Here is a 21,029-nt window from a genome sequence, read left to right as displayed (position 1 = left end):
TAGGGAGTGACTATAAGCGCATCATTTTGCAAATAGGATATGTAGCTCGGAAACAGAGCAAGAAGTGCAAAATGGCCGGTCATAATATGAATGCTGAAGAAATAACAGATATAGTTATAACAGTCGAGGAACAACATGGCATATGGCCCAGCAAAGAGTGGGAATATAGGCAGCTTAACAGTGTAGTAACGACAGAAGTACCAAAAGAGAAACAACATATTCGTTGGAAAGTAAAAAAAAATAGAAGAAACCGAAAAGCTGGTGGAACAGGGGGATACGAGAAGCGATCACTGCATGACAGAAAGCATCCTGAGAGCGCAGGCAGGCAAACAAGGAGCTGTTGCTGCAGGATAGAGTAGCCAGTATATCGGAAATACACGGTGAGAAAAAGTCTATGGTTCAAATTCTTGTGCAAGCAAAGGTGAAAGTGAACGTTAGTTGTCAGAAATCCGTGAGAAAAAGAAAGGCCGCTCCTAGAATATTCTGGATTGTGGAAAATTATTAGGCGTAAAGTCAACAACAATACAACAACCTATCTTAGACGAAGATGCAAACAAGTTGGAAGGGGAATCAGCATTAAACTACATCCGAAAAATAACACCGAATCTATCCAAGGCAATGACGAGGCTGTATTTGAACAACACCAAAAAAAAAACTGCATGAAAGAGAACCAGATGGAAAGGGAGCTGGTGCTGACTAATTTCAACTGGGAGAAAACCGAACAGAAAATTCCTAAGCGCACAGCCACATGGCTAGAAGAGGTTCCCGTTGGGCTGACTAATGAACCAGGACTAAAAATAAGGAAGCGCTGGTGAAAGCAGTGTAAAAAAAAAATTTAAGGCTTACGAATACCACAAAGTTGGCGACAAAGTAGAATGAACTTTAGTTATAAAGGTAAGGGGAGAAAGATATAATTCGCTCGTATAGACCGTTGACTTTACATCGGTAATATACAGGCTAGCAATTCAGCGAGTCAAATTAAAGCTGCAAGCATGGGCATCGAATAAAGACACTTTGGGAGAACTTCAGAATGGTTTCAGAATAGGTAGGCGTTTCGATGACAACTTATTTGTTCTTACTCAGTTTATTGAAATATCAAGAGTAGAAAGCAGGCCGTTATGTGTGGCCTTTTTAGATATCGCAGGAGCGTATGACAACGTAGACCGTAAAATATTGTGGGATCTTCTGGATGCGCAAGACTTAGGCGATGATTGCCTACAGCTTTTGTGAGGGATGTACCTAGAAAATACCGTATGCGCTTAATGGGAAGAGATGAGGAGCGGGGAGAAAGTTTATATGAAGAAGGGACTGAGGCTGGGGTGCCCCTTATCCCCACTGCTGTTTATGATGTACATGGTGAGGATTGGGAGGGCGCTTGAAGGAAGTATTATCGGGTGTAGTCGCCCATACAGACAGGCGGGTGCAGTTGTAGAGCAGCAGCTTTCAGGTTTATTTTATGCGGAACACATTGTGTTGCTAACAAGCAAATCGATTTGGAACGTCTGGCTAATGTCTGTGGACAGGACGGCGGTAATTTACGTTTGAAATTGAGCGTTAGAAAATCAGGTGTTATGGTATTCAATGAAAACAGTGAACAAACAGGGGCAATAAAGGGCCCAGAAATACATCGGGTAAATGAATATAAATACCTTGGTATATGGATAAACAAGGCAATAGATATATGGAAATACAGGAAAACACTATAACAGCAAACGGGAAGAGAAATGCAGCCATAATGAAGCAGGGGGGATACAATAGGTTCGAGGTGCTCCGGGGTATGTGGAAATCTGTAAATGCCCCAGCACTTACATTTAGAAATGCGATTGTTTGCTTGAAATCAGGGGTATAATCAGGACTCGATGGCAACCAGAAGTAACTGGGACGCCTCGCATTGGGCGCTCACGGGAAGACTACAAATGAAGCTGTGCAGGGTGTTATCAGCTGGACAAGTCTTGAATTGCAGGAAGCTCACAGTAAAATTGATTATGAAGAACGACTGAGGAATATCGAAGAAAGTAAATTGGCTGGGAAAGTGTCGAGGTACTTTTACAGGAAAAACATTGATTTACATTGGAGTAAAAGAACTAGGAAGCTTACCAGCATGTATGCGGCTTGTAGGGTGAGCAACACAGGAACAAAGAACGCCAAGCGGAAAGTCAGAGAGACTGAAATAATCTCATGGGTGGCGGCAATGGAAAAGAAGCCTGCCATGAGTAACTGCTTAAGAGGAAAAAACGAAATCAGGAAAGAAACAATTTACGTTTACTCAAAGGGAAGCTGATTACTTTTCGATGCGAGATCAGCATGCCTTAGAACATGCGCCTATAAAGCGAGATATGAGGAAGAAGAAGCATGTGATTCTGGCAGTAAAGCTAGGAAAAGGGTGGGGCATGTTTTATTATAACGTGAAGATACCTGCCCAGCGGTTGATTTAGGCGCCAATGGCCTCCTTCAAGCCCTTGGGTTAAGCGAGAGCAGGAGGAAAGTAAACATGTCCACAATAGAGAATAGTAAGAGGCAATTCGAAGATTCGTGAAAGAGAAGTTGGGAAACGACAGACAACAGAAACGCACAAAAAGAAAGGGGTCAGGAAATTTTGTCATGGGAATTGATCGTATGGTATGGTATGGTATGATGAACTTTATTTAATGTCCTGAAGATCAACCCTTAGGTTGACGCAGGCGGCTCCCACGTCGGGACAGTAAGGTTTAACCTTACCGCCGTATCATGGGACTTCTGGACATGTTTTTGTTTCTTTTTTAAACTAGGTAGGACATAAGGCAGTATAATAGCAAGAGCTCGGTGGCGCAACCCACCGCCCCTTTCCAAAGGGGACGCTCATAACATCCTTCCATTCATCCATCCATCCATCCATCCATCCATCCATCTATCCATCCGGCCGCTCGTGCGCTCTACGCAGCAGTGAACGGCAATGTTGTTTATAGTGTTCTATCTTCAATTTCAGCACGTCTTCAATTTTTCGCTATCTTTGTGCTTATGATTTGGTGAGCCCTAACAGTTAAAAATTATTGTCTCGTGCAGTGTGCGGTCTTCATACCAGAGATAGGAGAGCAGTATCAAAAAAGTTAACTTGGTGCTAAAAACGACTCGTTGCAAAATATTCTCTACAACATTGGATTTCACTATTATTATCAAAAATGCTCTTTCTACCATTATTCAGAATCTCGGAATCTAGCTACTTATAAAAAAAATCACCAAAAGTGCTGAAAATTTAATCAGACCTAAGCTGAAGCCTTTTGCACGTCGCGAAGAAGCATACCCACAGCCTGCCCAAAGCTTTATTTTGCAAGGTTTGTTGAACCAGACTTTTGCTATAGGTGTAACCACCTCCAGAACAGTTCATATATTTGGCTGAGAATACATGCACTTTAGAGATTGAGCAGGTGCCAGCTTTATCGGGGCTGGTATTGTACACTGTTGTTCTTGTACCGGAAAGGCTCACCAGCTAGGTATAAGTTGGGGTTGTTAGCTTCATTAATCGACCATTAATCGAAATATGAGGGCCCTACAGATGTCATGCCTTTCATTAGAACCTATTTCAGAGCGCACCTCCTCTGACTCCCGTATTCGGAAATGCATCTTACTTGAAGCCCATGCTTGACTTAATATAAATAATGCCTGGCGCGCACGCGCTCAAGACGCTTGTTTTGTTTCCTTTGGTGCGTTCACGACAGGCGTCATGTAATACAAGTCAAGTGTGGGCTTCAACTTAAGATGCATTCCTGAATAGTGGGTTAGGCCTCCATTCGTGCTTTGAAGTTCGGTGTCCGTCGGCGTACCTCGGCGTCCCTCAGCGTAAATGAGAGAATGAGCACCACGAATTAAGGATGAAAGGGCGAACGGGAAGCGCAGCGAGAGATGACAAAGGCCGATAGGGATGAGAGCATGAGGAGGAAAGTGGAGCAGGGTGCAGTGGAACCTTGAGACTGAAAGCGTAAAAGGGTGTTGCGAAAGCTTCACAAGCAAAACGTAGTGTCGTGGAAGAAGTGTTCTACGGTGACGATCGCAACAATATGGTGCAAGAGTAGCGCGCGTCGTCTGTTAACCGACTACGCCATCGATACGAGATGGCACGAGCGCGTCCACCGATGCGATATATGGAAGCAAAGCGCAGCATTGCTGGAGGTCTGTCCGCGACGGCTGACGTGAACCGCGGCCACGCGTCAACCACGCGCTGCCTTGCGCGATCTCCCGATTAGCGAGGCAGTCACTCCACACTTCGTCGCGTTTTAATCATGCCGCACGAGACAGATTGTCCGCGCCAGCCATTATACCGCGAAACTAAAACACGTATCGGGCTGCGCTGCAATTTCGCATTAGGGAGTATCTTATTTGCCGGTGAATTTTTTCGCAGTTGTTTCAATGGAGAGGCGTCTTCATATTTTTACTTATCAAAATGTTTAGTGAAAAGCGTACAAAAAGCTTATATAACCCAGTTACAGGAAAGAGATCGTTACATTTTCAAGGAGATAGAATCACCTAGTCTCAAAAAATAGTTTGAAAGGAGCTGAATATTTCTGTCGACGGTAATGCGAGAAGAAGTGAGGCAAGCTAGCGACACAGCGAATGGGCATTGCCGAAACAAATAAAGTATGACGCGTCTGCAGCAGCTAGGCACCATTTTTTTAGTTTTTTCTGGTCATGCTGCGACATCTAGCGGTGCAGACGCGATGGGCTCGTGCTGAGATTGCACGAATTTACCGGGTGTCCCACGTAGATTGAGCAAAACATTTAGGACATGTAAATGCAACGTAGGTGGAGAGAACCGATGTATTGTTGTTTGCCTTCACTTGGAGATATTCTGAATATTTCTTGTATTCCGCCTAATTACCTAATTAGTTTTAATTAATTATTGAACTTCTCAAATAATATATAAACATAGAAAGTGTCAATAAGAAACTTTCAGAGCAACATGAAAAACTCCCGACACAGCTTCTTCTTGCTCAATACGTGCTATATATAGACAAGCCCGCGAATACGCTAAAACGTGCCACGCGACAGGCCACTCAGAGCTCTTAGCACGCTTTAGTGGTTTTCTCTAATGCTTGGAAAAACATATTTCACTCCACATGGCCTCAGTCTAGTGCCTGGGAACACCCTATGAAAGGGAGTGCAAGTGTCGGTCTAAGGTGGCAGGCGATAAGGCAGAACAATAAAACAAAACAAAACAAAAATTTAACAAAATTGAGTCGAAGCATGCTCACGTGGTATGCAATGGGTACCCCGTCCCGAGTACTGTGAATCAGAAGTTCTTCTGCAAAGACAGAACTCTTCCGCAGTGTAAGCGTTATATCATCGGATATTCTAACAATTTTAACATCATCTTCAGATCGGCTTTCCAACATTCTCGGGTAAACAATTGTAGTTGCTGAAATAAAAAAAATATAATTGGCATTCCAGTGCACTTAAATTTCGAAAACCAACGCCTGTTTGTCTGTTGTAAGTGAGCAGTAAAAATAGGGCTAATAATTTTGGTGACAGGAAAATGCGGAATTTTAGGGATACTAGTAAAACTTCAACGAAAAAATAAAATAACAATCATATTCACGAAATCACTGTATCAATAAATAATGTTCTACGGCAACGCGACCTTTAATACACATCCTAACAGTGTCGCTCTTCCAGTGCTTCCCGACATTACCCTTACTAAGAAGATGTCCATAATCCTTAACTCAACAATAACAACCGAACCCCGTGGTCCAGACAATATTCCTAACATTTTCCTAAAGCGATACCTTCAGTGGAACACTTGTTACCTAACAATTACATTCAGAAAGTCACTTTCTGTATCTACCGTTCCGTGCGCTTAGTAGAGTGCAAACGTCTTCCCACGCCTGAAATCTGGTAAAAAGAACAATTATTTCTAATTACAGGCCGATTATTTGTTGTTTACTACTTGCGAGTTACATGAGCACATTTTATCACACACATATTGCTAATAACTTAACAAGCAATGACGTTACCTCATCATACTAGCATGGTTTACGGCCCTGTTTCCCGACAGTCCCACAAGTCACTAAGCTTTCACATGATATTTCTACGCTGCTAAATAGTATTGGCCGACTGTACGCCATATTTATAGACTAGGCCATAGCGTTCGACTTGGTCTGTCATAGAAAACTTGTTAAGTTTCTCGACGTTCTTAAAAATCGCAGTAGAGGATGGCAGAGGATTAGGTGTTGCAAAGAAATTTGCAAATTTGTGTATGATAGTTAGAATCGGTTGGCACAGTACAGGGGTAATTGGAGATAGCAGGGAGAGGCCTTCGTCCTGCAGCGGGCATAAAAGATGATGATAATGATTATGATGATGATGAATCATTTGGATTGCTGATCATGTCTGCTGAGTGTTCTTGTTGAGTGTTTCCTGGCAACTAACTGCTAACTGAACGAAGGCACTGTCGATGACTTTCATGATCAACACGTTCGAATTTTTCGATTAGGTTGTAGGCCGAGTAACGTCGCACATGTAGATAAGCTGAAGTACCTGTCGGTAACATTTCCCCGTGACATGAAGTGGCTGAAACACATAGACCGCAGCTACGGGAGGAAATTTCTTGAACTGTCACATCTGAGATAAAGGTTAAAGGACACTACTAAACATTGCAAACTAACTGCACACAAAACATCAATCAGGCAAGTTTTGAAATATGCGCCAGTTTTCTGATTTCCATATCCTTCTTGTGATGCCGAATTGGAATCTCTGGAAGTGGAAGCGGTAGTATTCGTAACAGCTATTACCATCACTTTTCACCTTCATTTCATGCCCATGGGTTCTCATTTGACACAGTTGCACACAGATGCACGTGCGAACGCCTTGTTACCTTGCATAAGGCAACGCACGGGCCATCGGTTATTGCGCCGACGCTTTCATCTGTGAAGTGCCCTGTCTGTGCAACTTCAAGCACTAACCAACATAAACTTGCCGCACTCCAACCACGGTTGCGCAGGTGTATATTTTAATTTCTTTCTATCAGCAGTCGAACTCTCGAATAGCCTTGAGGGCTAATTTTGACAATACCCCCAGCTCACTATGCGAAAAAAAAAAATTCCTCGTTTTATATGTCATTACTTCTAAGACCTCCTTGGTTAATCCATACTTTAGTTATTTATTTATTAATTTATTTATTTAATTATTTATTTATTTCTTATACCCTCATGGTGAAAGGCATTACAGAGGGTAGTGGATACAAAGGCAATAAATATAATACAATGAATTTTGTTAAAACACAAATTCAACATTCTCCAATATAAACAAAGGTTGTTAGTGCATCGCAAAATGATTGATTATCTTCAATGGCAGCGGTATTGGGAGGAAGGCGGCTGCCTTCAACAGATGTCCGGTGAAGGTAAGACTGAAAAAAAGCTTTATTATTGCGTTTTTTGATGCCAACCTTGTGCCGATGATCAATGCGACGGGAGATGTGTTCCGGTGGTGAAACAAAATCGTCGTGTAGCGTGACGTGGTGATATACTTTGTGGAATAGAGTTAGGCGACTGATTTTGCGGCGAGATTTTAAAGGTGGGAGGGAAAGGTTAGTTTTCATTGCTGTGATACTTGCGGTACGGTTTATCATAAGAAGCCAACAAACAGTGACATCAAGGACAACATAGGGGAACTTACTTGTGCATAATAAATGAAATAAAGAAATGATAAATTACTCGAAATTAAAGTGGATGAAAAAACAACTAGCCGCAGGTGGTAAGCGAACCCACAACATTCGCATTTCGCGTGCGATGCTCTACCAATTGAGCTACCGTGGCGCTGTTTTCCCACCCACTTCTTGGGTATTTATGTGTCCTAGTAGAACCCTGGGAGTGTTAGCCAGCGCCACCACTCACAGACCTTGGCGGCGGACGTGGAACGTCCTTTTTGCCGCAGGCGTCACGAGAACGTGATCTTTATGGGTGAAGGCAACTCGTCAATAAACCCACATATGCTACCTGAAGGCATCAATGTAGCCGGATTCGAGACCCTCGTTATGTAATAAACGAGAAGAAAGGGGGTTAACCGAGGGGCCCAATCTTTATAAGTCATATCATAAGAAGCCAACAAACACTGACACCAAGGACAACATAGGGGAAATTACTTGTGCTTAATAAATGAAATAAGGAAACGACAAATAATAGAAAATAAAGTGGATGAAAAAACACGGTAGGGAAAAATTCGTTGTATCTATCAGCAATTTGTGCAAAGCTTGTAATTATACATTCAGTGCAGGTAGCATACTTCACATTTTTACGAGATGGAGCAAGGTGACGCCACAAGCACTGTGGCGAATCTTTCATAAACCGCGATAAAGTGTGGGAATTCTAATATTCTTTCGCAGTAGATGATTTTTCCTTTAGTATTATGAAAAGATCTTGAATCTCATGATGATCTTTGTTCCTAATTTTCCTTCTACATTTTTATTTCCACTTTAAGTGAATGATTTCTCGGTTCACCCAAGGATTTCGCTATTTCTCGTTTGTTATCTTTATTGGAACATAGTTATGTATAGATTAATTGAAAATACGTTTGAACTGATGCCACAAGATATTTATCTCAACTGCTCCATTAAACGTGCCCAGTGCCATTTAGATCGGTCGGTAGAGTAACAATCTCGTGAAGGTTGCTCATTTCTCGAAAAATTTCACAGTCATCAGCGAAAAGGTGGATGGCAGAATATACGGTGGACGACAGATCAATAATACAAATTAAAATAGGTCTGGTAATAGGACGGATCCTTGTGGTACACCAGATAGCACGTTAGTAAGCAGTGAGGTTGTGCCGCTAGTAAAAACAAACTTCCAGCGGTTAAGAAGGAAAGATTGACTCCATCTAAAGACATGTGCATCAAGATTAAGATGACTTAATTTATAAAGCAACAATTGATGGCACAATTTATCAAATGCTTTCGAGAAGTCTAAAAAGATATAATCGGTGCAAGATTACTTGTCAAGAGCGCAATGTAATTTATTGGTGAATGACAGTAACTGTGTTTCGCAGGAATGTGGGGGACGAAAACCATGTTGTGCAGAAGGAAAAAATAGTTGTCATTAAGAAAGGTGGTGATGTTTTTAAAAGTTATGTTCTAGTAATTTGCTGCATATGCTGGTCAGTGAAATGGGGCGATAAGTTTGAGGGGAATGATTATTACCGGATTTGTAAAGTGGGATCACCTTCGCAACTTTCCAGTCGTTAGGGAAGCTTGATGAATCGAGCGACTGCTGAAAATTTTTCCTAGTGTAATTGAGCTATAAGCGCAAGTACTTTAAAGAATCTAGAACTAATTGCCTTATACCCAGTGCATGGATCGTGTTTTAAAGACTCGGGTAATTTAGCAACGCCAGCAGCATCAATAGTTATTGGTGACCTAATGGAAAATTCGTGGTGCGGCATATTGGGAAGATGAACAGTCGTGCTCGAGGAAAAGCATTCAGTGAATGTTCTATTCAGTACGGAAGCACAAATATTATTTGGGTTTATGTTGCTGGAGGTATCTTGCAATGTAATTAAAGGGTCGCGTGCGTGGTGTATAACGCGCCAGAAGTTTTTAACGTTTGTTTTCAAAATATATGATAAAGTAGAAGACAAACAGTTGTTCTAGTAAGCTTCAAGGTCTTCACGTATGTATCGGAAGCAGTCTTGTATGTCGACCATTGCTCAATAGAAGGTGAAGGGTTGGCAACACGGTATAAACGTTTCTTTTTGTTAGATTGTCGCCTGATGGTATGAGTTTTACCAGAGTGCTTGAGGGTTAGAGGTGACGACGAGCTTAGGAATATATTTGTCTGACAGCTGGAGTATAACCGTTTTGAACAGGGGCCAGTTTGCTTCGTCAGAGCGAGTTCACTCGGACAAGTGTACGCTTGAATATGCGCTTTTTTACGTGTACTATTGTTTTTATGACCTACACAATATTTAACATGCTTTTGTTTGCTTGCACACGCATACAGTTTCATATGTGTTAAGTTTTATTCACTACTTACATAAGCAATTTCTTTACGCACAATGCAAGGTCTCGAATGAAACGGTAGTAGAATGAAAAAAATACGATCAGGCTAATGTTAAATACATAAACAACCTGAAGACAATCCATATTTCTGACGACTAGTGGCCTATTTGAACTAAATGTGATGCCCTACAGCCTTTACAATGGTCCTGCTACCTTTGAAGGGTATATAGGCCCAACATAATGTGTCTTGAAGTAGGAGATATGTATGTGTTATCCTTGTGTTGCTGGCGCATTTGGTCACACTTTTGAAGAAAATAAAAGCTGACTCAACCTTGCTCTCGACTGCTTCGAAAAGTAGGCTATAGCCTGAATTCAAGTTAAAAAAACTGTTTACCATTCGTTAACATTTTTTTAGGCCACTTAGAAGACCAGGGTGGCCTTAGGCATGACCGTGAGATCCATCAGACCACTGAACTTTTTCTGTGTCATTTGCGATCACTTTTACGATAGTTGTGCCTCAGATTTGTCACATCATTTCCACATTGACATAAATTCGGCGAAAAGATCATGCCTTCAAACGGTCGACGTCGTGCGACGCATCGTTCTCTCAACTGAAGTTTTGCCTGGCATCAGAACTCCTCTTGCGATATTCATCTTGCGCAACTGATATTAAAACTGATATCAGAATCTGGATGGGACTGGTGCTTCTACAACTACAACGTTACTTTAACGCAGAACATGTCGTAACATAAGCGCGTCGCTGTCTGAGCAAGTCTTAGGGCAATTATATTCTAACTAAGCAGGAACGCATAGGAGCTGCTTTCGCCGTTCAGAAATTTTTCTGTTACCTTCCCGGAAAGGCCTCCACAACGGTAACCGGCCACAATTCTTCATGGTGTCTGGTTAATCGGCGGGATCCTTCTGCTTTCCTTGTACATCGGACGCACGACGCTGCGCCTTCAAGAATGCAACTTTGCGACGTAATAAATGAGTGGCCGTCGTTAAGGTGTCATATACTTTCTTCTAAAGTTTCTCGTACGACTAGAAATCATGATGCAGAGAACATCGACACTGCGTCATTCAACGTTATCCCAAAACGTTACTCAAAAGCGTATCATCCACATACGGAAGGCCTCGTTGAAAGGACAAGCCGAACCCCGACCAAGATGCTTGCCACGTATGTTAGCTCTAATCACACGCACTGGGAGGACGTGTGGAATGACCTTCTCACACAGCGCGTACAACACACCGAAACATGAAGTGACAGATTATAGCCACTTCTACCTTCTGTGCGCCAGATCAAGGTAAAATTCTCTGAAAACATTCTTTCCATCACCCCTGTACAATGACGATTCTCTAAGTCTCCGTGTCTAGTTCAAGAATCCAGCTCAGTTGCCCGTCTTCGTAATCTGGTCTCGCAACGTTGTTAGAAAGAGCAATAAGACCAACGTGTCGAACTTCTCTCGTTCGTCAAAGGCGACTTGGTGGTTCTTTGGACCCCACAGCACTAGAGCACATTTTACCAAAACTTCATGTCATAATATACAGGCCCATTCAACGACCTCCACTATTTTAATGAGCTCGCGGAATTGTGTGAATGGTCGGCGGTTCAGTATTACTTGGGTGATTTCAATGTTGCCTGCTTGAAACGCCTCTTCCCTTTTAATTTATATTGGCCCTTCCTACTGGGTTCGTCCGCTACGGGGTAATGTAATGGTAGTGCAAGTTAATTGAGAGAACACGATAAAGACAACGAGCTCTTGAAAGCACATTGTGAGATCAGTATGGGCCTTATTCTATAACTAAAGTCAATTTATAATGACACATCTGCTTTTGATTCAACACATTTCAAACAAAACGGACCAAGTCATCAGGTTACTAAGGAGAATCAGCAACAGACACAGAGGCCTGGGTGAGGACAGCGCTCTAAGGCTAGTGCACGCCTTCGCTCTCTGTCACTTCACCTACGTGGCAGGTCTATTTAAATGGTCGCAGGCCGAGCTGAACAAGCTAAACACTATGATCAGAAAGTTAGTGAAGGCTACCCTAGGTATACCCATCAGCACCTCGAACGTGAAGCTCATGAACCTAGGCGTGCACAATACGATAGAAGAGATGGCGGAAGCGCAACAGATGGCGCAGCAGGAAAGACTGACGAAAACGCGAGCGGGCAGGCTTATACTCAAAGCGATAGGGACAGACCCAAATAGCTCGATGAACCCGAAGGAATCCGAGGTAGAATTGAGCGCGAAACTTAGAGACGCGATCAGAACCACCCCTCTTCCGAGAAATATGCACCCGGAACACAATGTTAGCAGGAGAAAAGCGAGAGCGAAAGCTTTGTTGAAAGAAATTGAACAGCTAGGACAACAGGCGGCCCTTGTAGACGCTGCTTGGGTCAAAGGCAAAGAGGCCTACACCGCTGTGGTGGTCGACAGCCGGGGCGAGGTACGGGACGCCGTCACCATCTTCACTAAGGATTCCACGGTGGCGGAGCAAGCCGCAATTGCTCTAGCCATCAGGAACCGCAAATGGTCTTTCATCTATAGCGATTCCAAAGCAGCAATTAAGAGCTTTGACAAAGGATATGCAGCTGGGACTGCGGCTAAAATTATCGACAAGGTCGAAATTATCAAAACTGAAATCCGATGGTTTCCTGCACATATGGGACAAGTGGACGAGACTCGGCCCAACCTCAACGAGGTGACGAACGACCTGGCACGAGGACTTGCTTGCCGTGCCGGTCAGAGCCGAACCGACGCCCACTACCATTCCGGGGAGCATAAAGATCACTTACTAACTTACAACGACATTACTAAATATTACTACTTGGGCCGTAGGCAATTCCCTCTGCCACACGTAAAATTGAACAGGGCTCAGGCAGTCACGCTACGTTTACTGCAAACCGGGACGTACCCCACTCCGTATTTCATAAATAAAATTCACCCCGAAAGAGAAATTAGGAAAGAATGTAACGTTTGCGATGGCATCATTGACATCAGACACATGCTGGCGGGCTGTCCCGCGACTCTCGCCGACCCCGAAGAAAAATGGCTTTACTGGCAGAAGTTGTTAACAAGCTCTTCATATAAAGATCAGCTACGGGCTGTCCAGAGGGTCCATGATGACGCCATAAGGCTCGGCCTGGTGGTGCCGACGTGGACGCGGCCCGCCTCGGTCTGAAAAGACCGGGCTTCAGGACACTAATAAAGTTTTGTGAATGAATGAATGAATCTGCTTTTGATGACAAACCTAGGCCTCCACATCGACGATAAAGAATTTCCCTTTGAAATAAAGCTTAAATAATTTGCAATTACAACCCTCCCATACCAACAGATACATCACTACCGAAAATTATAGAACTACGACTAGACTATGATGTGGATTATGCTAAATGTTCCATATACCAGCTTACCATTGGGTCAGAGCATTGATAAGCGTGCCTCATGTATCGCGATAATTATTATGTTGTCGAGCTCTTTCAGTGGCTTCTGCAGCGCTGATATAATACCATTCACATGCCCGCTATCTCAGCTAGCCTAATTGTTCATGATATTCCTAATTGACTGCTCACGCTACATTAAGTTAACTATTGTAGCGTCAGTGAAAAATGCCTACAGCACACCTTATCATTGCCATGGTACGAAACAGTACACATAGCCGTAATATTGATTCAACATTATATCGGAACGCGTGGCGGTCGCTGCAGCTGTAAAGCTGCCGAAGAAAATACATAGTTCCGAACGAGGGACTCGTCCGACTTGCTTCCTCAGTTGATCAACTTATCAACTTGATCAACTTATCAACTCAACGGATGCCTTCATAAGGCGCCATATATTGGAAACAGTTATGGGGCACTGCCAGAAGTGGCTCCCCAATCATCAAATATATTGCATTCAGATTCACTAGGGATGTTTTAAGGTAATGGCAAGTTGGAGCCGCATAATATAGCGGCCAAGAGTTGTCCATGGCCAATCTTGTTTTATTGCGACAGCATTTAAAAGCACACTCCACGTGCATTTCAGCCACCACCGTCGGTGGTGCCGTGAAGTTTTGCCGCATTGAGCACGAAAGCAATGCTTTGCTTACTTTCGCTAATTGTGGGAGAAAATTTCCTTATGATTTATTAAACAGTTGGATGCGCATTTAATGCGCTGAAGTGGTGTTCGCATGCAACAGTTCTTCAATCTAAATGCCTTTGCTAGTAATTGTTGAAAAGAAAGTGTCAAAGAATCAAGCGAGTAGTATTTACGGGAGCAGTGTGCCCTCCCTCCTTTCCAGCGTTTTACATTTAAAAAAGGCGAGAATATGCTGACATTCATGATACGGCAATGGCGTCAAAACAGGCCACATCCTTACAAGAACATTCCATTAAAAACAAGGCGAGAATATGCTGACATTCATGATAAGACATTGGCGTTAAAACAGGTGATCCCGTGGTCAGTTGCGCTCCTCGCCTTTGAACTCGTAAACAAGATACGGTATTAGGGTTGGGTTTTATTTGTGAGATATTGTTTTGACTCTGACAACCGGCAGAAGATACAGGTTCACAGGTGTTGCTTGATGACATCATCACGATAATTCCTATTGCTCATTCGTTCTATTCTGGAAATCTAGAATTATTCACAGGAGGGTGAATACACGAGCCAGTTAATAGAACTATTTTCTTGTCGCATGGAAGCGCTTCAGCGAACAGCCAATGAGACAGCGTCTGGCCAACTATGCGCTCTCTCTGCGTGACGTTAATATGGTTTCTCTGTTATTCTCCTTCGTCGGGCCTAGCTTAGTGTGTCTTGCCATGAGGGTGTAGCTTTTTATCATGTGGTCATGGTCTTGCATGCCCATTTCCGCTACTGTTTTGCAACAAAATAGGAAAATGTAATGTCACTGGAATCATGGGTTATATGCACGGTTTGAAATTCTGCCAGTAATTTTCCCATGCAGCGCAGCATGGAAGTGCCAATTTCACAGGATCGCATGTGGCTGTGCAAGGTGGGATATTTTAGATGCAATGCAGGGGCGCTTGATTCCCCAAATCATATTGAAGGGGCAGCGCAATAAGACGAAGACAGAAGGCAGGAACATACAGGACAGCTGTCCTGTGTGTTCCTGCCTTCTGTCTTTGTCTTATTGCGCTGCCCCTTCAAGATGTTCAACCAGTACCAACTCGCCCATATGTCGATCCTTCCCCAAATCATGCCGTTTGAGCAGTGGACGCAAAACGAATCGTAGTACAACAGTGGGTAATAGTTTCCTCACTCATAGGCAAATTGTGTGAAATACGTGCTCGCTGTTAGGACATAAAAAGGTTGAAGGCAGTTCAATATCCATTTGAAAGCGATGAAAGCGAACATCTTCTAGAGTGAGTTCACCGTCAGAATAGGCGCATGAACTGTACAGTTAATACTTGGAGACCCGCAGCGTCTCAAGCGATAGCGTCAGCGTCTTTGTCCACAGGCGCAGCGTACCAACGACAGTGTCTTAATACGGTCGCTGGTGCGAGAGAAAAATGTGCCAGTGGTCGCCTAACCAACAATACCACCGATACCACCAGTACTGATAGCACTGGGAGCACCGATACTACCAGTACCAGATCTATTGACATTGGTGCAGATTTTCGGACTACACGGTCTGTGGGATCAGCCTACGAAAGAGGCTAGCAACATACTGCGCAAATTTACTTGTTCAGCTAGCACCACCCAACACGGAAAAGCCGGGCTAACTTACCAAGAAAGTCTTCACAACAGCACCAAAGCGCACTACTCAGCATATCACGCTCTCCAGCACCACTTCCTCAGCAGGCGCCGCTTGTGTTATTTTGCATGCCCAATGCCATTGTATATCGAGGCAAATATGTAACGTCAGTGTGCGGAATAGTGCAAGGTTCCAGAAGAGTTATAGAAAGAAAAAAATGTCATCCGACCACGCGTTGTAGAAAGTTGCATATAGGGAACGCATGTCTGTTTCTCAAAAAGAAGGCATCGCAGTTGAAGAAAAATTTGACAGTTCCTTTTCAGCTTGTTTCATTTTGTCCATAGATCAAACTCTTCCCAACGCATTGCTGTGGCGTTTCTCTCCCACTGTGCTATCCAGGATGTTAGCACATTGCATATCGAGAGCGAAATAATCGGAACTCAAAGCACTTGGACTCTGTATTTGGCAAATCTGTTCTACCAAATCCCGCAAGGTTGCGAAATATTTATAATAAAGAAAAGTTGCCATGCACATATTTGCAGTACGAAGGTACGAAAGAAACCCGAACGGTTTATTTATTTATTATTTTTAAAAGGGACCTTACCAACTGAGGAAAATTTGATTTTTGGTAGGGTAATCCAATACAGGGCCAAGGCCTTTTGGGGCCGTAGGGTGGATTATATTTTGGGTGGATGACAATTTTTAACTTTCATATTACGAGATTACACGCAAAAAAAAGACACGATCTTTGATTGTGTTGGTTGCACTATGTAACTCCCCAAGATGTTCGGAATTCAGTATCCCCCGGAAGCGGGAATATGTCAAGAATCCGTGTGCTTAGTTGCGCAAGGCGTGGTGTTCTGGCAACATGTACGCGGCCCCCCCCAATCCCCAAAGTAGCGCTATGTCCACTGGGGCACAAGTGTCAGCAGTAGTTAACACGCTCACGTGGAAATCGCAGTGAAAAATGCGAGTCAGCCATAACTACGGCTCTCACTGGCCGACGTAGACGATGAAGTGTTTCACGCTGCCACCCAGCCGCGTCTCCAGCAGCTGTCTCTCATATGTGGTTTCACGGACGAGCGTCAGAGTTGCGCGACATGAACTCCTATCGCGTCGCTTGTCGCCGTCACGTGCACATTGCTTCAATGAGGTTTACGCTTAAGATATGGAGGAAATATAAGCTGGGGAACGTGAGAAATCACAGTTGCAACTGCTTGATCTGAAACTGCTGACGCGATAGCGTTTGTTGTTGTATATCACCGCAAAAAACCTTCACCTTAACCTATATTAATTTCGCAAGTATCTCAGCGGTACTGTGTCATAGTGAAAAACCCATCCGGCCAAGCAATCGACAGGGTGTGAAAGCGCTGTGCCCCTTAACAAAGCTCTCATACGGCGCCATTGCCGTTCGTACGTCTAGGTGCTCCGTCAATATCTGTGTACTTTGAACAAAATATTTTCTGCAAAGAGCAAAACAACCTCATGCTGTAGCACGAATAATAGCGGCAAAAACAAAGTTAGACATAATTGGACGCACATGTAGCTAGCGCCGAAAACAACTAGGCGGTCATGGAGGTGAGCCATGATCACGTGTTTCGTATCACTGCTCATTCATACGTAGGTGCCAGCGCACAATAATTCCCCGCTTATGTGACGCTAGCGCAATAGACCGCTGAAGTTCAATGACGCACGTAACACATCGCAACCGTCCGTGAAGCCCCGTTTTCACTGGTACTCATTAGTTTCAGAAGCGCTTAACCAAAGCCAAGCGTTTCACTGCTTCATAGAGTCACAAGGCAGGACCTAAACATCTGAAATTTGACACAAACATTAACTACTTTGCACTGATTATCTAATTGTTTCATTGCCAAATATTGCAAAAAAACACAGCTGATGTAGCCTAGAAAGAAATGGAAATATGTCTACAAATAAAAAGTGGATGCAGTTTTAACGTGCTGGTTACCTGTTTTTGCGTGAACAACCGCAAAGATGACGACAAGGCCACAGAGTGCACTTTCTATCATGATGACTTTAGGCAGGCAAATGCATGCTGCGGAATATTGACGTGTGTTTTATAGGACATCTTGAGTGTAGCATGAGTACATATGAAGTCTCCTTGTGAAAAGAAGGAAAATACCACCGGGATTCTAGGGTTTAAACTTGATCTTAACATGAAATAGCAAAAAGGCATGTCCTACAGCTTGCGATATTATAAAAGGCCTTTCGAAGCATGGAAGTGTCAAAAATACATGCGCTGATATATCGATGAATGGCACCGGCCTAGATGACATGTCCATGAAGTAAACTAAAGAAAAAAAGAAACCTTACTAAAAGGTGACTATTGTGACAATTGAAACCTGGGGAAATACAGCTGACGAAGGAGAAAGACGTTTTGGAAGAAATAAAGCATTATTCTTTCTCCTGTTAAAGAACGTTACAAAGGAAAGCAATACGCGCATCTCATAAAACAATCTTGGAAGTTGAATCATAAATATTCTCCTCGTTCAGGGATAAAGCACAGGAACAGCATCTTCTTCTGCCACCTGCTCTACTACTTTAGCTTACCATTACATTGTAGGGCGAGGTCATATATTTCGACACTTAGTAGACTGACTCTAATTAGCTTAATACAAATAAGCTTTAATGCGTTACCCTACTTTGTGTACTCCACGCATTTTTCGCTGGCTAGCTATGCATATTGTGTCCACGTGTGCTTGTACGTATGTTTGTATTTTACATTGTTCCCACGTACCTGGATCACTGGAAGGCCCATAGGTGAATGGCTATCGCATCGGGCTACTGCGCTGAAGAAAGAAGCTTCGAAACCAACCGCCGGACCAACTTGGGTCACTGAGTATGTGTCGATGTGTGTATATACGTGCTGCTCCTCAACGAACCTGTTTCACGCCTACATAAGTAACTTGGATGCGGGACTCGGTAGCTACAACTGCTCGAAGAAACCCTTTGTCGCCGACTTGGAGCCCTGCGTAAGTACCACTCGGCCTGCGCATGTCTTGAATAAACCTATTTCATCCCACCTTGGATTACTAGGCATATGCGAGAAGGTGTGTGCTGCTCTTCAATGAAAGTCTTTGTCACCAACTTCGCCAACCATATATGTGCCACTGGAAATAAGCTGCTCTGCACCGACGTAAAGAATCAGCATAACCCATCTCACGATGATTATTGATGATGATACGTTAACTTTGAATCAATATAGCAAAACAACACATTTAGACGCTCGAAGCGAGTTGTTTGCGAGGCGTGTACTGCAGCGGCACTCCTATTTTGCGCGTCTCTAAGAACAATCGGCGCCATCTACCACCACCACCACGAAGCCTGCGTGTGGCTACCGAACTCATTGGGTGCCGGTGCAGGCGAACACTGCAAAAGCCTCGTATGGCAACCGGACTCCTGCATCGCATTTCTTTGTGAACTCGCTGCGCCGTCTAGTGACTGCCGAGAACTCCTTGCGTGGCCTCCGAGACGAGAAGCGTGGGGCGCCGGTGCCTTCTAATGCTTTAGAATTGTCCCCTCGGTTGGCCGCACACTAAGGGGCACAGATTTTAATCGTAGATAGTAAACCAAATCACGTACCGCAATTTACGTGGCTGCTCGATCAAGTGCAATGCTGCGAAATAAAATACACATCAAGGACAGAAAGATTCGTCGCCGCATTTGTTCTCTTCAGCCCACTCTAGTTACAGGAGAGAGTGCGAATAATCTGCTGTGTGGATAACGACTTTTGAGAAGCATAACCTGTCCGTTTGTTCTGCGTCAATCTATTTAAATGAAATCCAAACATGCAAATCTCCATGAAGCGCCGTGTATTAGATCAGCAGGCTGACGGGAAAAAGCACCCTGTGATCAAATATATAGAACGTGATATGACTCCAGCCTTTCATTGCTTCAAACTGCTAGCGCACTGTTAAGTGTAAACGTAACTACACCAAATAGTATATTACCTAATAACACGGCAGTTTGGCGTCTGTGCGAGGACCTTTATTATTCCCCTTTTCGAAACCGGTATTTCTTTAGTAATGCAATGAAAATGCTCGCTTACGGTAAATAATAATGTATAGATAAGTTACGTACGTACCTTTTGTGACGCTTAGGTTGCGTCGGTTCAATTAATGATCGGTCCGGAGAGAACGGTAAATTTACGAGTAGGGCACACATAGGCACACCCACAAATGCACGCACACACAGCCCGCCACTGGAGGCAGCAGAACGAACATCCTCCATTTGGCTCCGACCAACGCGAAATATTGGTTCACGTGTATACCCGTTTGATGTATCATTTTCACGCTTCAAATAAAGCTACAACAAATCTCTGATAGGAATTCCTTGCCTTCCTTAGCTTTTGGAGTCATATGAAAGTGACTAACAAAAAGGTTCACTTGGGTCCCATTCGGCTCATTCATATACACTGTAAGCACTATTAACGAACTACGTGGTTTTCATTTGTACATGGCCATAATCATCTTTCCTGTTCTTCTACTTCTTCGCGCATGAGCTGGGTCTTTCCCTTTTTTAAAATAAAAAGCGCTTGATAGCTTGGTCGGTCTCGGTCTTATAATATATATGGTGACGCATATATCTGGAAACAGTGGTTGAACAATGCGCCGTCCACAGAGTTAACGGTGCATTTCGAATTATGTCTTCGCCATGCTCCTCAGACGGCTACAAACTTTTTTTTGCCCATGACCCTGGTGCAAAGGAGGTAGCAGGCGACAGGGAGAACAGATTACTGAAGAAAAGCGAGAGCACACGACAGGCCCAGCTGCCTTATCTTTGGCTCGAAATGCTTACTGAAAACCTCACACTAGCATTAGACCGGGGCAAACACAACTTCAAGTGATATTTCCTGAAGCTTTTCCTCCTATTATTAAGACATCATTTAATTCGGTGCGTCTGGAGAAAGCAGTGATCATTTGTGCAACATTGTGCAACGACCATTTGCCACTAGATGTCGTATGACTTGTAATGAAGGACGTAATAAACATCACACCCAAGCCGTGATGCTCGTAGCGTTCCGCAGTAAATATGGAATTGGAACTGCGATGTTTATGTTTTACACAGCAGAAGTATCCGCCAGTCGTCATACACACTTTTACTCTGTTTCATTGTTCCCATCCTCTTCACATATTTTACAACATAAGAATCCGCCCGGCATTTTTACGCCGCTTTACTGTCCTAAGACTGACACTTGGACAAGTTGGTTAATATGCATATATGAATGGCAGTGCAAACAACACACGCACACAGAGAAGAACGACCACAAATCATGGCACTGAACTTGGAACTAAACATTTTTAAAAAAATCGAAATAACAAATAGATCAATAAAAAATGACAACCATTCCACTCTCTGA

At 43.5% G+C, this 21,029-nt stretch overlaps 1 protein-coding gene across 1 annotated transcript in view; it reads right to left on the bottom strand.

Moving 5' to 3' along the window:
* Positions 1-17,725, bottom strand: part of LOC126537834 (venom metalloproteinase BumaMPs1-like) — a 114,495-nt gene extending 96,770 nt beyond the window's left edge. Inside the window, exons 1-2 of the mRNA XM_055074471.1 lie at positions 17,619-17,725; positions 5,226-5,389 (exon numbers count right to left, since the gene is read on the bottom strand). Of these exons, the coding sequence (XP_054930446.1) occupies positions 5,226-5,389; positions 17,619-17,679 (225 nt within the window). The 5' untranslated portion in view covers positions 17,680-17,725. The remainder of the gene's footprint in view (positions 1-5,225; positions 5,390-17,618) is intronic.
* Between the last annotated feature and the right edge of the window lie 3,304 nt (positions 17,726-21,029).

This window comes from Dermacentor andersoni, chromosome 4 (assembly GCF_023375885.2).
Source record: "Dermacentor andersoni chromosome 4, qqDerAnde1_hic_scaffold, whole genome shotgun sequence".
NCBI lineage: Eukaryota > Metazoa > Arthropoda > Arachnida > Ixodida > Ixodidae > Dermacentor > Dermacentor andersoni.
The sequence above is the reverse complement of the archived record's forward strand: the minus strand, read 5'-3'. Positions and strand labels throughout refer to the sequence as shown.